The sequence below is a fragment of the Hemitrygon akajei genome, chromosome 4 (assembly GCF_048418815.1).
Source record: "Hemitrygon akajei chromosome 4, sHemAka1.3, whole genome shotgun sequence".
Classification (NCBI taxonomy): domain Eukaryota; kingdom Metazoa; phylum Chordata; class Chondrichthyes; order Myliobatiformes; family Dasyatidae; genus Hemitrygon; species Hemitrygon akajei.
This window is the reverse complement of record NC_133127.1, coordinates 180,624,015-180,638,717: the sequence shown is the minus strand read 5'-3', so window position 1 is coordinate 180,638,717 and position 14,703 is coordinate 180,624,015. Positions and strand designations below refer to the sequence as shown.

At 40.0% G+C, this 14,703-nt stretch overlaps 1 protein-coding gene across 8 annotated transcripts in view; it reads left to right on the top strand.

Annotated features, from left to right (window-relative positions):
- The window catches only part of herc2 (HECT and RLD domain containing E3 ubiquitin protein ligase 2), a 244,342-nt gene that overhangs the window by 199,124 nt on the left and 30,515 nt on the right, over positions 1–14,703 (top strand). For all 8 annotated transcript variants that reach the window (XM_073044124.1, XM_073044123.1, XM_073044120.1 and 5 more), the window contains 11 exons: positions 2,138–2,269; positions 3,630–3,788; positions 4,968–5,086; positions 5,202–5,327; positions 5,430–5,585; positions 6,357–6,472; positions 6,710–6,908; positions 7,175–7,389; positions 8,974–9,151; positions 11,936–12,097; positions 13,123–13,214. In XM_073044124.1, coding sequence (XP_072900225.1) covers positions 2,138–2,269; positions 3,630–3,788; positions 4,968–5,086; positions 5,202–5,327; positions 5,430–5,585; positions 6,357–6,472; positions 6,710–6,908; positions 7,175–7,389; positions 8,974–9,151; positions 11,936–12,097; positions 13,123–13,214 — 1,654 coding nt within the window. The remainder of the gene's footprint in view (positions 1–2,137; positions 2,270–3,629; positions 3,789–4,967; positions 5,087–5,201; positions 5,328–5,429; positions 5,586–6,356; positions 6,473–6,709; positions 6,909–7,174; positions 7,390–8,973; positions 9,152–11,935; positions 12,098–13,122; positions 13,215–14,703) is intronic.

Here is a 14,703-nt window from a genome sequence, read left to right as displayed (position 1 = left end):
TGGCATATTCAGAATCAGACTATCTTTTAAAAGGCAGGTTCAGAAGGAGAAGTTTCATTCTGATTAGTACTACTTTCAGAATTGAAGTCAGAATTGGGTTTAATATCACTGGCGTAGAGTATGTCTTGAAATATATTGTTTAACGCCGGCAGTACATTGCAATACATAATAAAAAATTGAGTTTCTATCTCCAGCCCTCAATCCTGTAACAGTTTTGCACCTACAATTTAATCCTTTGTTCCTTATAGCCCTGGCCCTCACATTGTTGCTTTACTGTTATTGCATATGATTGAAGTTGACTTTAGCCCGTGCTCTAGATTATTTTAAATGCTATCTAGGATCCATTTTAATAGTCCTCTTGAAGCATGCCTCATCAGCAAGCCCTTTAAAGTTTTTCATTAGTTTGCCTTTTCTTTTGATCACTGTTCTGCAAAGCACCATAGAGTGTATTTTGCTCACAAATGCACCATATAAATATAGGTTACTTTTCCTTTAATTTTTCATGTTTTAACAATTTTGGTTGATTATGGAGCAATAATGCTAAGATTGGACAGCAGACAAGTCTTTTTTTAAAAAATATTTTTTTTATTGAACTGCAGCATGGTATAGGCCCTTCCGGCCTTTTGAGCCATGACGACCAGCAATCCCCCAATTTAATCTGAGCCTAATAGACAATAAGTGCAGGAGTAGGCCATTCGGCCCTTCGAGCCAGCACCGCCATTCACTGTGATCATGGCTGATCATCCGCAATCATTACCCTGTTCCTGCATTCTCCCCATATCCCTTGACTCCGCTATCTTTAAGAGCTCTATCTAACTCTTTCTTGAAAGCATCCAGAGAATTGGCCTCCACTGCCTTCTGAGGCAGAGCATTCCACAGATCCACAACTCTCTGGGTGAAAAAGTTCTTCCTCGACTCCATTCTAAATGGTCTACCCCTTATTCTTAAACTGTGGCCCCTGGTTCTGGACTCCCCCAACATTGGGAACATGTTTCCTGCCTCTAGCGTGTCCAATCCCTTAATAATCTTATACGTTTCAATCAGATTCCCTCTCATCCTTCTAAATTCCGGTGTATACAAGCCCGGTTGCTCCAATCTTTCAACATATGACAGTCTCGCTATCCCGGGAATGAACTAATCACAGAACAATTTGCAGTGACTATTTAACCGTCCGACTGGTAAGTCTTTGAACTGTGGGAAGAAATTGGAGCACCTGGAGAAAACAACACAGTCACAGAGAGAACTGTCCAAACTCCTTACAGGCAGTGGTGGGAATTGAACCTGGATTGCCTGTACTGTAAGATGTTGTGCTAACCGCTGCACTACCATGCCACTGGTGCAATCACAATATATACTGCAAGAATGAAGGAACTTGATGGTGGTAAAATTTGAGTCAAATAATGCATAACCACGATCTGTTTGGTTTTCTATGTTTTCTATGTTTCTTAAGAACACAGTAGGATGTCATGTGGCTCATTGAACTCATGCTGGCTCAGAGTAATCCCATTTTTGCATTAGTTTCCTGTGATCTATTCTGACCATTAACCTATCAAACAAGCTCCCACTAATCTTGAGGCTGGGGGAGGAAAATTCATCACCCAGAGGAAACCCATGTAGCCACAAGGGAGAATATGCGGACTCCACCAGAGGGCAGGATTGAACTTTGATCCCTTTGGCTGTGAGGCAACAGCTCCACCAGCAGCATCATAGTGTCTGGTCATTCATATTTGCAGTAATTGGAGCTAATAGGAGCTGCCATTATTTCAGTGTGGCTTCTGCTTTAATTAGCATATGATCTATTCTGCTATCACAGTCCACAAAAACCTCCTGCTTTGATAGTTGTATGTCGGTTTAAATTTTATGGGCATTTTATAAACCTAAAGGAGAAAAAAATAAATCTGCAGTTAAAGAGTTGAAATATTTGAAGGAATAATATCCAACTTAAGAGGTTAATTACTTGTTGTTACTTCGGTCCACATAAAAACGATGTTATCATTGGCTCCACCACTTTTTGTGCAGATTTGTATCTCACAAGTCAGTGAATCATACGTTACACACAAAATTGCCAAATATTGTGGTGCAACAGTTTATTGCTCCAATTATGGTTCAGTTATGCAGTGATTTGTGACTGTCACAGGTCGAGAATGGTCAGACTGGTCCAGTGAACTGAGAATTCCTGGAGATGAGCTGAAGTGGAAGTTTACTAGTGATGGTTCTGTGAATGGCTGGGGATGGCGATTTACAGTGTATCCCATAATGCCGGCTGCAGGTAACTCACAGATTTTTGTTATTAAGTACATAGATAGGCAAGCACCATGGCAACAGGACTTAGTATTTTGTTTCCATGACATTGGAGCACTTATAAAGCAATTGAAAGCTGTGATGCATTTTGAAGGGTCCAAGCATTCAGTTGTATTTCGGCATATGTTTTTGTTGGAACCAAAAAATATATTTCTCCTCAAAGTATTATCTTTTATAGAAGTATGAAATGTCTGTTTTCCCAGCCATGTTTGAGTATCTTTACATGTCTTTTGCCAGCTACTGTGGGTTCTGTTTGTGACAAAGTTCAGTATGAAATGTCTTTCAATTGTTTTAATTTTGAAGCTCCTACCCAATCTTTCTGATAATTGTACTTGACCTCCATTTGTTCCCTCTGTGTCATGCACAGCCTTTTAGGCCATTCACAATCTGCTTTTATTATTGATTGTCATTCAAACACGAAGAAAGATCAAAGCAGTAGTTGGAAATAGTCCATGATCAGATTGTTGGTTTTATTTTCCTTTTAACTCTTCCTTTGTATCTTGTTTCAAAATTAATGGGTGCTCATTCTAAATTTAGAAGTCTTTCGCTTCGTCAACGCAAGATTCTTCCGATGCTGGAAATCCAGAGTACACACCCAAAATGCTGGAGGAGCTCAACAGGTCAGGCAGCATCTGTGGAGAGGAATAAAGAGTTGATGTTTCAGGCTGAGACCTTCCATCAGTATTCATGCGAAATCGGGCCTGAAAAGTCAACTTCTTATTCCTTCCTCTCTACAGATGTTGCTAGATCTGCCGAGTTCCTCCGGCATTTTGCATGTATTGCTCCTGTTTCATCATTTCCTGAATTTTGTGGTACAAGTTTTATAATATTGACTGTGGGTTGAATCTCTTTAGTGCAGCACCCTTAGGAAGTGAACCAGAAATTTCCCATTGATCACCTTCCTCTGAGTAGAACTGTCCTTTAAGTATAGTGGAACAGTTGTGGGAAATGGCAGCTGGAAACAGTCTGTAACCTGAAATTTCTTTAAGTTGGAAATGCTGCCAGCTGAGATTGCAGATGTTTTCACTGGTAGGTTAATTAGCTACATGCTTGTGCAGATTTTAGTTAATTTCGATCATAGTTAGATCTTAAAATTTATTAATACTAATCTGTACTATAGATTTAAACATGCCAGATGACAACAAAATAACAGACTGGAGAGTTACCGAATCATCTCTTACCTGTTTTATTTCTGTATCAGTTAATTCTGTTAAATTTCTAATGTTGACTGATTCTTATGAATAAATAATCAAATATTATAATGTCTATTGTTAAATTTCCATTGTTCACATCTAATCATATCATTGATATTTTAATATTTAAATTAGGTCCTAAAGATCTTCTGTCAGACCGTTGTATTTTGTCATGCCCTTCAATGGATTTAGTTACTTGCCTGTTGGATTTCCGATTGAGCTTTGCCTCAAACAGAAGTATTGTACCACGTTTAGCTGCCTCTTTGGCAGCGTGTGCTCAGCTAAGTGCTCTTGGTAAGTATTAAAAAGTGCAGTACCTAAAAGAAAATATACAAACCAAAATGTTAGATATACTTAGGTAACTGGGCAACATTTGCATGGAAAGGGATGGTAAGGACCAAAAATGTTGTATGAAATCAAAGTTACACTTGTAAGGTGTAAAGATGTGAAGGTGATTCTAAGAGGGAACAAAGTAGGTTTGTGACAGAATGATGGTCAAGCTCAAGATTAATTGTCACTCAAGCATACACTTGAATGCAGTCAAACGAAATGGCGTACCTCTGGGGCCAAGGTGCAAAGTTACTATAATTATTTGGAAGGGGCATCAGAAATCTTGAATGAAAATGTGGTTCATTTCAAACTGCTCAACTCATTTTTGAATGTAGAAAGCTGTCGTCTATTCAAATGGAAGATGAGGTGCAATTTATTTACCTTGCATTAAACTTTGTTGAAGCAGAGGAGGAACTCAGTGGTAAAACTTAGAGAATGAGTGAGAGAGAACAATTAAAATGACAGGTGACTTGGGCTTCAAGGCGTTTAAGGCTTTGCATAACAACTTGAGATGTTGTGCAAATCTGTCATCCAGTCTGTGTTTAGTGTTCCCACTGTGGAATGCAGCCGTATTTTGAGCAATGAATACAATACCTAAAATTGAAATCTGTACAAGGAACTCATCATCCTCATTATCATGTGGAAAATGTGGTTAGCAAACAGAAATTGCTGGGAGAACTCAGCAGGTCAGGCAGCATCTATAGAAAGAAATAAATAGTTGACGTTTTAGGCTGCGACCCTTCATCGGGGCTGGAAACGAAGGGGGAAGAAGCCAAAGTAAGAAGGTGGAGGGAGGGGAAAGGGGTACAAGCTGTAAAGTGTGAAGGGGTAAAAGAGGAGGTGCTGAATCTGGTGGGGTTGCTCGAGGAGACCTGTGAACGTAAGTGGAGTGATGTATTAGGACATCCTAGAGCAAGTGTTTTGTGGGAATGCTGAAAGAAAAGGCAACGATGTGTCTGCTGGTGGGATTCTGTTGGGGGTGTCAGACACTGTGAGTGTAGAGTAAACATGTGAAGAATCCTATTGAGGTCTGTCTGGGACAGTTGTGGTAGAAGCATTGAAGTTCAGTTAGTGCAGAAACTGCTCACTGCAGGCATTATTAAGACCAATGTACTAACTTATCTTTTTGTTTCATTATGAAAGCTGCTAGTCACAGGATGTGGGCCTTGCAGAGACTGCGCAAGCTTTTAACAACAGAGTTTGGTCAGACTATAAATATTAATCGACTTCTTGGTGACAGTGATGGAGAATCAAGATCTCTGGTATGGTGACAACCCAGTTAAGAATATTAGATCTTAATTGTTTTATTTGTTTTTTATTTTTAAAAAGTGAAGTACCTAGCATAATACATTTATTATTGTCCTTTTTTTTAAAAAGAGCTTTACAGGGACTGCTTTAGCTGCATTGGTCAAAGGTCTTCCCGAAGCTTTGCAACGTCAGTATGAATATGAAGATCCCATAGTCAGAGGGGGAAAACAACTCCTTCACAGCCCCTTCTTTAAGGTAGTCATTTTTGGTTCCGTTCATGTAATTGAACAGCTAGGAGTTTGATGTACACCTGATGTACTGATTTTTAAAGAACCTTCATATTTTTTTGTTTTTCAGGTTTTGGTTGCTCTGGCATGTGACTTGGAGTTAGACACTTTGCCTTGCTGTGCTGAAACGCACAAGTGGGCCTGGTTTAGAAGATACTGCACAGCTTTGAGAGTTGCTGTAGCTCTGGATAAACGGACACCTTTGCCACGGCAGTTTCCCGATGAGGTAATAAATATTGTAAAATCTTCTCTTCTGCAGAAGATTTATAATAGATAAAGTAGGCTGTACAGCATATTCTAATTCATCCACTTGGAATGGTTCTTAGGAAAACTTACATACAAGATGTATTGGTATGTCTTGCTTGCAGTAGGATAATTTCTTTGTTGTGGATAATGTGGGGTTGGCATGGAAGATTGTAAAGATGGAACTTGTTTTATAAGGTTCAAGGAAGCCACCTAATAAATGTGAATAACAATTAACAAATTGAATTGAGTTCGATGATGGGTAGATAATTGCATGTGTTAAGAACTGATTGGTAAATTTTCAGGATTATAGAAGAAAGAATTACTTTGTGCCCACTGATACTAGTTATTACACCTACACAATGCAACACCAATGCGCAAAGAAAGGAATAATTATCTGTCATTACTAAAACAATTTGGAAGGAATGCTGGAAGTCTTGAATGAATATGCCGAAGTGCTGATGATTTGGAAGTGCTGAGTTTATTATCAAGTCTAAAATGCTGTAATATGTTCAAATGAAACATAAAGTGCCTTAAACTTGCATCGAACCTTTGAGCAGTGAAGGAACTCTGTGACAAAGAAGATAAATGTAGGGGTGAGATGGTGGAGTTAAAATGACAGATGATTTGAAGTTCAGGGTTAAATAGTATTTAACGTTAATTTAGTCAAGCCAGTTGTTTGTAGTAAATAAGAATTGTGCAATTTTAAGTGGCTTCAGGCATTGTGCATTTTTATATTTATGTTCTGGTATAGGTGGCAAAAAAAATCCGTGAACTAATGACTGATAACGAAAGCATGAGCGTCCTTCATGAAAGCCATGATGTATTTAGAAGAGAGCAAGATGAACAGCTCGTTCAGTGGATAAACAGGTGTGGAGTCTATAGGCTCAACATTTGATTGAATGAAATAAAGAATATTGTTTGACAGTATCACAAAATTTGAACCATTTTCTAATTATAGATTTAATGCTTATAATTACTAATTTACTGTTAGTGTTTTACCTCCTCCGATATAATGTCAGCATGTGGCTTAGGTGTTTAATCTGCTTTCTACCACATTTTCTCTATGAGAGATATGTCAATGCTAAATTTATCTCTGTTCAACAGGCGGTCTGACGATTGGACCCTTTCTGCTGGTGGGAGTGGTACTATTTATGGTTGGGGTCATAACCACAGAGGTCAGCTGGGAGGAATTGAAGGTGCAAAGGTTAAGATTCCAACACCATGTGAAGCATTGGCAACCTTGAGACCTGTGCAGCTGATTGGTGGAGAGCAAACATTGTTTGCAGTAACAGCAGATGGAAAAGTGAGTCCTTGAATGTCCATTGTTAATACACTCCATCTATGTTATCTGATTTTGAAGACTATCGATTTTTCTTTGAAGTGCACGAACGGTCAAAAGTATTCAGTTCAAATACATTTCCCAAATATCATCTTGACTAGCAGTTCACAAAAAAACTTTTTAAGCCGCTTTACAAAGTCATCAATTGCTAACTAATCTGAAATGCAAAGGTATGTGAGCACGAAGGCAGTAAAATACATTTTATGACTTATTTTTCTTTGTCATATTAGTTGTATGCTACTGGATATGGAGCTGGAGGAAGGTTGGGCATTGGAGGGACAGAGTCGGTGTCTAGCCCCACTTTGTTGGAATCCATTCAGCATGTTTTTGTGAAGAAGGTGGCGGTGAATTCAGGCGGCAAGCACTGCCTTGCTTTGTCATCTGAAGGAGAAGTCTATTCTTGGGGTGAGGCAGAAGATGGCAAGCTCGGTCATGGCAATAGAAGGTGAGGAAGTATTTCTCTACTTGATTGCTGGTCGAAAAGGTGAGCAGCAACTATCTCCAGCTGTAACAACACCCTTAGGTTGATGAGGTCATTCTTGGGTTAGAGGAGCAACACCCCATATTCCAGCTCTGTCGCCTCTAACCTGATGGCATGAACACCGATTTCTCTCAACTTCTGATAATTTTTCTACCTCCTGCCCCCCTTTCCTTTTCCACTCCTAATTTTAGCTCCCCTTTTACCTCCCTCTGTGCCCATCCTTCCCTTTCTCACAATGTCCACTGTCCTCTCCTATCAGATTTCCTTCTTCAGCCCTTTACGCTTTCTACCTATCACTTTCCATCTTCTCACTCCATTCCTGCCCCCACCCACTGACCTTCCCTTTCATCTGGCTTCACTTTTTACTCCTTTCCCTCTCCCCACTTACTCATTCTGATTTCTGCCCCCTTCCTTTCCAGTCCTGATGAAGGGTCTTAATGTGAAACGTTGACTGTTTATCCCCTTCCATGGATGCTCACTGACTTGCTAAGCTCCCCCAGCATTTTGTGTGTTTTTGCTGCAGATGCTTTTTCTGATCCATGCTAATTACATGCTGGGTAATGAGAAATGGCAGTATCATCAACTGTCCAACTATAGTCCTGCCGAAGGGTCTCGGCCTGAAACATCGACAGTGCTTCTCCCTGTAGATGCTGCCTGGCCCGCTGTGTTCCACCAGCATTTTGTGTGTGTTGCTTGAATTTCCAGCATCTGCAGATTTCCTCGTATTTGGAAATCCCGATGGTTTGGTATCTACTTACGGGATCCTGTTTCTTCTTGTCCACTGACGCCATGATTTCTGTGTTTCCTTCTGGATTCATTGGAAAGTATTATTTTCCTGCTGTATAACATCTTTAGACAAAAATGTGACTTATCTGCTTGACTGGACTCTGTGCCCCTCCCCCACTGTGAGTACTTCCACTAGTTCTGGTAGGCGTGCAGAACAGACGTGTGAGAATGTTGTTAGAGCTGGAGAATTATAGTTATGAGCAGAGACTTGCTAGATTGGACATGCAACTGGCTCCCCGAAAGAGCGTTAGATGCAGAAGCTCCCAAAGTATCTGGATGAGTACTTGAAATGCTGTGACCTTCGAGGTTTTGGTCCTGGATAGCGGAACAGCTTAAATATCAGGGTTTGGTTACTCCAGGCCAAATATAAATATTTAAGTACATTGTTAATTTTGCTGCCTTGATGAGATCATTAAGGGCGAAACTGGTTATAATCTCTTCTGATGGACTACTTATATTTTAATAGTATCTTCTCTACATTGCAAGCCATTTGCTGCACAAATTCTAGACAGCTAATTGAAATTTGAACGATCATGATGAGTGCTGTTTGTGAGTGGCTTAACAAGAAGAGTTCAGTGGTATATGAGCTAGTCCACATTGGTGGTACCTTTCCATCAATCCTCTCTGATTAATGTTGGGGGATGTCTGTGTCTTAAGCTTTCACATCTTTGGCTTTTGTGTCTAGGTGCAAAACTGCATTTTAAATGTTCTGATGACTTGAGTTCTGTGGAGAGAATATTTATTTTATCTTGTCTTTTTCAGTCCTTGTGACCGCCCTCGTGTTATTGAATCACTGCGTGGTATAGAAGTCATCGATGTTGCTGCTGGAGGAGCACATAGTGCCTGTGTTACTGCTGCGGGAGAGCTTTACACTTGGGGCAAGGGTAGATATGGGAGACTAGGACATGGAGACAGTGAAGATCAGTTAAAGCCAAAGCTCGTGAGTACTACTGATGAATAATTGATTGAAACCTGAAGTTAATGACAAAAGGAAATTCTTGTTATAGGAGCATGCAATATTAGAAGTACCGTCTTTCAGAAGTTAGAACATAGAACAGCACGGTCTCTTTGACCCACGTTGTGTGCTGTCCTTCTAACCAACTGAGAGCGGCCTAACCCTTCCCTCCCACAGAGTCCAACATTTTTCTGTCAATAGAACATTGACCAACCATTCTTGAATTTGGTAGAATTAATACTCATGCAGAAGTTAACAAAACATTGTCAGAAATTAAAGTAAAATTTTATATTCTGCATTGTTTCTGTTCAGTAATTTAGTTGCAGACTCAAATATGACCTGTATTCAATGTAGAATTATTGATGGGAGCTTCAGTTCTCTCCTTTGGGGATTCTTGTGTTCTATAGACATTTGGAGGAAATGCAGGACCTCTTCAACAGGCAGTGATATCGTAAAAGTCTTTGAAAGGATCCTTTCAAGTGACCCACCCTGCTATTTGTTCAGTATCTACAAGTAATGTGGTAGAGGATGCATGAAATAATTAAGAAATGTGGTCGTAATGAAGGGATATGGGGAGAAGGCAGGAGATTGGGTATCAGAGGGAAAATAGATCAGCCATGACGAAATAGCAGAGCAGAATCGATGGGCCAAATGGCCTAATCCTGCTCCTATTTCTTATGGTCTTGTGGTAATCTGTATTGTGGTTAGCTAATTTGATATGTGTGATTGATAAATGGCAACTGAGGTTTTGATTGGTTGGCGCTCCTTGTTCAGTTTGGCAGAACGTTAAAAAAACTCCTTTTGTTTTGTATCAAGAGCATGCCCTTTTGAGCTGTAGAAGTCAATGTATGTTTTAAACTGTAGTACAGGAAGCCCAGTGGAGTCAAAGAGTACTACAGCACAGAAAGAGGCCCTTCGGCCCAGCAGTGGAAGGAGTTAACAAGAATGTAGTGGTGGTGTGGGGCAGCATGCACACTCTTCTCTGTCACAAAAAGCAAAGTCCAATTGGCAATGTTGCCCACCTGGAGCTAGGGTTCAGGGTATCTACTCTGGATACTGCAGTGAAATTAATGGCAGGTAGGAGAGGTTCCAGTTGCTGTGGACCAAGTGGAAATCAATGGTGTAAGTAGGTCAGAGAAAGCTTTGTTTTGTTGATATGAGGAGCTGGTCACAAAATTAAGAAGCAGGACCTCGAAGGTAATAATCTCTGGGCAAGATGGAATTGTGCCACTGGAAAGTCTATACCTAAACAATACTGGGTCCAGTATTCCAGCAAAAAGAAGGACGCAGTGAGGACTAAAAACTAAATAGTAAGGGCAAAGAATCAAAGTTCTGAAGATGTTTTAGATGAGTGTTCAGACAAAGGTAGGGAGGGAAGTATTAATACATGTAGGAAATAATAAACTGACTGTGAAAGGAAGGAGTAAGTTTTGGCCCTCCAGATGTTTTTTGGCAAAGGTGTACTTGGTAAGTGGGAGGCGTTCAAAAGTGAAATTTTGAGAATACAAAGTTTGAATTTACCTGTCACTATAAAAGGTAAAGTTAACAGGTGTAGGGAACCTTGGTTTTCAAGAGATATTGAGGCCTTGATTTAAAAAAAGAAGTGCATAGCAGGTAGGAACAAATGTGGTGCTTTTGGAGTATAAGAAATGCAAGAGAACACTGGAAAGAAATCAGGAGGGCTAAAAGAAGGCATGAGGCTGTCTCTAGCGGACAAGGTGAAGGAGAATCCATATGTAAAGAGCAAAGGGATTACCAGGGACAAAATTGGTCCTCTGCAAGATCAGGATGGTAATCCATGCATGGAGCCAAAAGAGGAAAAAGAGATCCTAAATGATTTTTTTACATGTGTGTATACTCAAGGATTTCGATCAATTTGCCTGAAAACTTTTATTTGTGAATGACATGATTTTTTTTTCCACAGTAGAGCCCCCCCCCCAAAAAACAGGAAAAAACGTAAAGAATGGGAGACTAAAAATTCAAAAACTGAAATGTTAGCAGTTCAGAAGTATTCATCCCCCTTTGCTCAGTACTTGAACCACCTCTTGCAGCTATTACAGCCAGTAATCTTTTTGGTTAAGACTCTGTTAGCTTTGTACAACGTGATAGAGCAAGAATTGTCCATTCCTCCTTGCAAAGTTGCTCAAGCTGTGTTATGTTAGTTGGGAGCAGCAGTGGACAACAATCTTAAGGTCTTGTCAGCGATGTTTGATTGGGTTAAGGTCAGAACTCTTAATTGGCCCCACAAGAATATCAACTTTCTTCATTTGGAGCCACTCCATGGTTGCTCAAGCAGTGTGCTTTGGGCCGTCCTGCTGAAAGACAAACTTCCTCCCCAGTTTAAGTTTACTAGCATGTGCGAGCAGATTTTTACCCAGAATCTCTCTGTTTTTAGCAGCTTTCATCGTAGCCTCAATCCTGATTAGATTTCCCAACCCTGCTGAAAAGCATCACCATAGTATGATGATACCTCCGCCATTCGTTACAGTGTCACCCAGCAAATGTGCAGTATTAGTTTAATGTTGAGGCCAAAAAGTTCCACTTTAGTCTTATCCAACCACAAGACCTTTTCCACATCTTTATAGTATCGTCTAAGTGACGCTTTGCAAAGTCTTAATGGGCAAGGATATGCCTTTTATTTTATTGTGTGGCGAAAATCTAATACCACGTCTGCAGAATCTCTTGTGATTGTAATCACCCATGTTTTGTTGTATCCTTCTCTCTAATTTGATTGTCATCTTTATAAATTTGAATATGTTTACTTTTCAGGTGGAAGCATTACAGGGTTACAGGGTTGTAGATGTTGCATGTGGAAGTGGAGATGCTCAGACTCTTTGTCTGACAGATGATGACATTGTCTGGTCCTGGGGAGATGGAGATTATGGAAAACTTGGAAGGGGAGGCAGCGATGGCTGTAAAGTTCCAATGAAGGTACCATGAGTTTTTAAATAGATGCTTTATTTATACTGCAGATAAAATTTAAATCTGATATGTGTTTTGTCTTCCTTTCCACTTACTTGGTGTAGCAAACATGCATTCATTTTAACATTTTATTTTGAGCCACTGATTTATTGCAAAACAGAGCTTTTTGGGTAATGGTTCTGCATCTGGTGAAGACAATGTATTTGGGGGGAAAAATAATTCAAAACATTCAGATGGTTTGAATTCACAGTAGAGATAACCAGAAAATGTTGCAAGGCTTCTTTATCTTAAATGACAAAGAGCAGTCAGCATGAAGGTGGTTGTCAGTGATCAGCTGAGCAGTTACTGTATGTTATATTTATAATGGATTTGCACATGGTGGTAGTAAAGAATCCTTTAGGAAACTTTACTTATATGAACATAGCTTTGTGGGTGTGCAGCAAATTCTCAAGCAAAGCAAATTTATACTGTCCCATATCATTCTTGCTGCTTGTAGCTAAAGAATTAATCCAACTTGTAATTCATCATGATTACAATTTATTCTGATTGATCTACTCTGGGATTTAGACTCAACCTTCAATAGTTGAGTAGACCAATCTTGTTTCCTAAACGAAAGGAATATATTTGTTATTGAGAGTAGGGGAGATTCAAACAAGAGGACATGAGTTGAGAGTTAGGGGGCAAAAGTTTAGGGGTAACACGAGGGGAAACTTCTTTACTCAGAGAGTGGTAGCTGTGTGGAACGAGCTTCCAGTAGAAGTGGTAGAAGCAGGTTCAATATTGTCATTAAAAAAAAAAATCGGATAGGCATATGGACAGGGAAGGAATGGAGGTTTATGGGCTGAGTGCAGGTTGGTGGGACTAGGTGAGAGTAAGCGTTCGGCACAGACTAGAAGGGCTGAGATGGCCTGTTTCCGTGCTGTAATTGTTATATGGTTATATAAATTCAACCTTTGACTTTTGAGACCATTTATGTGACATATTAATACAATGTAGAGTTCTTTCTGCTAACATCCATTATTTTTCCCTATTAGATTGATTCCCTAACTGGACTTGGGGTGATTAAGGTGGAATGTGGATCACAGTTTTCTGTGGCATTAACCAAGTCTGGATCTGTTTATACTTGGTAAGTATTCATCTTTTGTAGTCTGCTCTTCTCATTTTCAGCTGCATTCAATAATCCCTGTACGTCTTAAATATCTTTCGGTTTATGGTGGTACTGAGTTTTATTAAACTTTATGTTTGATGTTAAATTTCTTTGGTGTTTGCCTCTTTAAACTCAAAATACTAAAGTCATTTAATGGCAACTTGCACTTGCGTAGCTCTTTTAATATCGAAAAAGTATGAAACTTCAAATATACATTTCGTCAAAATACATACATATATATATACATATACACACACACACACATGCACACATATATATATATACAGAGAGAGAGAGAGAGAATGAATTCATATTTAATAATCACTACCAAAATATGAAACAGCCATGATTGAAGACACACCTATTAACGAGATACAGGTGCCCCCCGCTTTACGAATGTTTGCTTTACGCCGCTTCGCTTTTACAAAAGACCTACATTAGTAACCTGTTTTCGCATTACAAAGAGGATTTTTGGTTTTACAAAAATTTTTCCCATATAAATTAATGGTTCTTCGCTTTACGTCATTTCGGCTTAAGAAAGGTTTCATAGGAGCGCTCTACCTTTGTAAAGGGGAGACATCTGTATAATGTTGGGATGAAACAGAGAATGCTCAAGTGGACAATGTTTGGGGAAGTTGTGGTAGGTTTATGGATGGAGAGACCATCAATATATTCAAAATATAGGGTCAGGAAGCTCATAGCAAATAGGAGCAGGAGTTGGCCATTTGGCCAGAAGGTCCAAGTTCAAGTTTAATTGTCATTCAACCATACACATTACACCAGCCAAATGAAACAGTGTTCCTCTGGGGTTTAGGTACAAAACACAGAATCAACAGTTACACACAACACACAGCACATAAGCACATATAATCATGATAGCATAAAAACATAGTACCTGAATATCATGGCCTGTAGATTGGTGGTGCATGGATGTTGTCCTGGAGCCACGTTTCAGCAGGTCTGTGAGACTAGATGAGAGTCTTCAGCAGTTCCTCATTAAATAGTGCATCGCAGGCAGCACCAATAGAACAGGCCAGCCTCCAATCCAGTGGCACACAGTGAGCTCTGGCACCTCCTTGCTTGACGGCTGCAACAAGTGACCCGGAGGTAGGAATGAGGGCCTGCTCTGCACCTCGACCAAGGCCACGCAACTCCCTGTCGGACTTGCCAATGAACCAGTGATTCGGACTTGCAGTATTTTACACAGTCAATGCCCATTGGGATCTTGTAATCACAACAAAACCATGCAAACCCATCACCTGCTCTATCCATTTGATCATGGAATGCCTCTGCGCTCTACCGCTTTCAGTGCCCTCTTGCTTGGGTGGCTGAAGCAGGTTGCGACACAGTGTTCAACAAGTCCAGCTCCACAGCTACCCAGCTAATCATAGTGGCGCAGACCTGTGGTACTTGATACTTTTGATCACCACCAGTGTCTTGCCATTGTGAGCAAGACATAGATGAATCA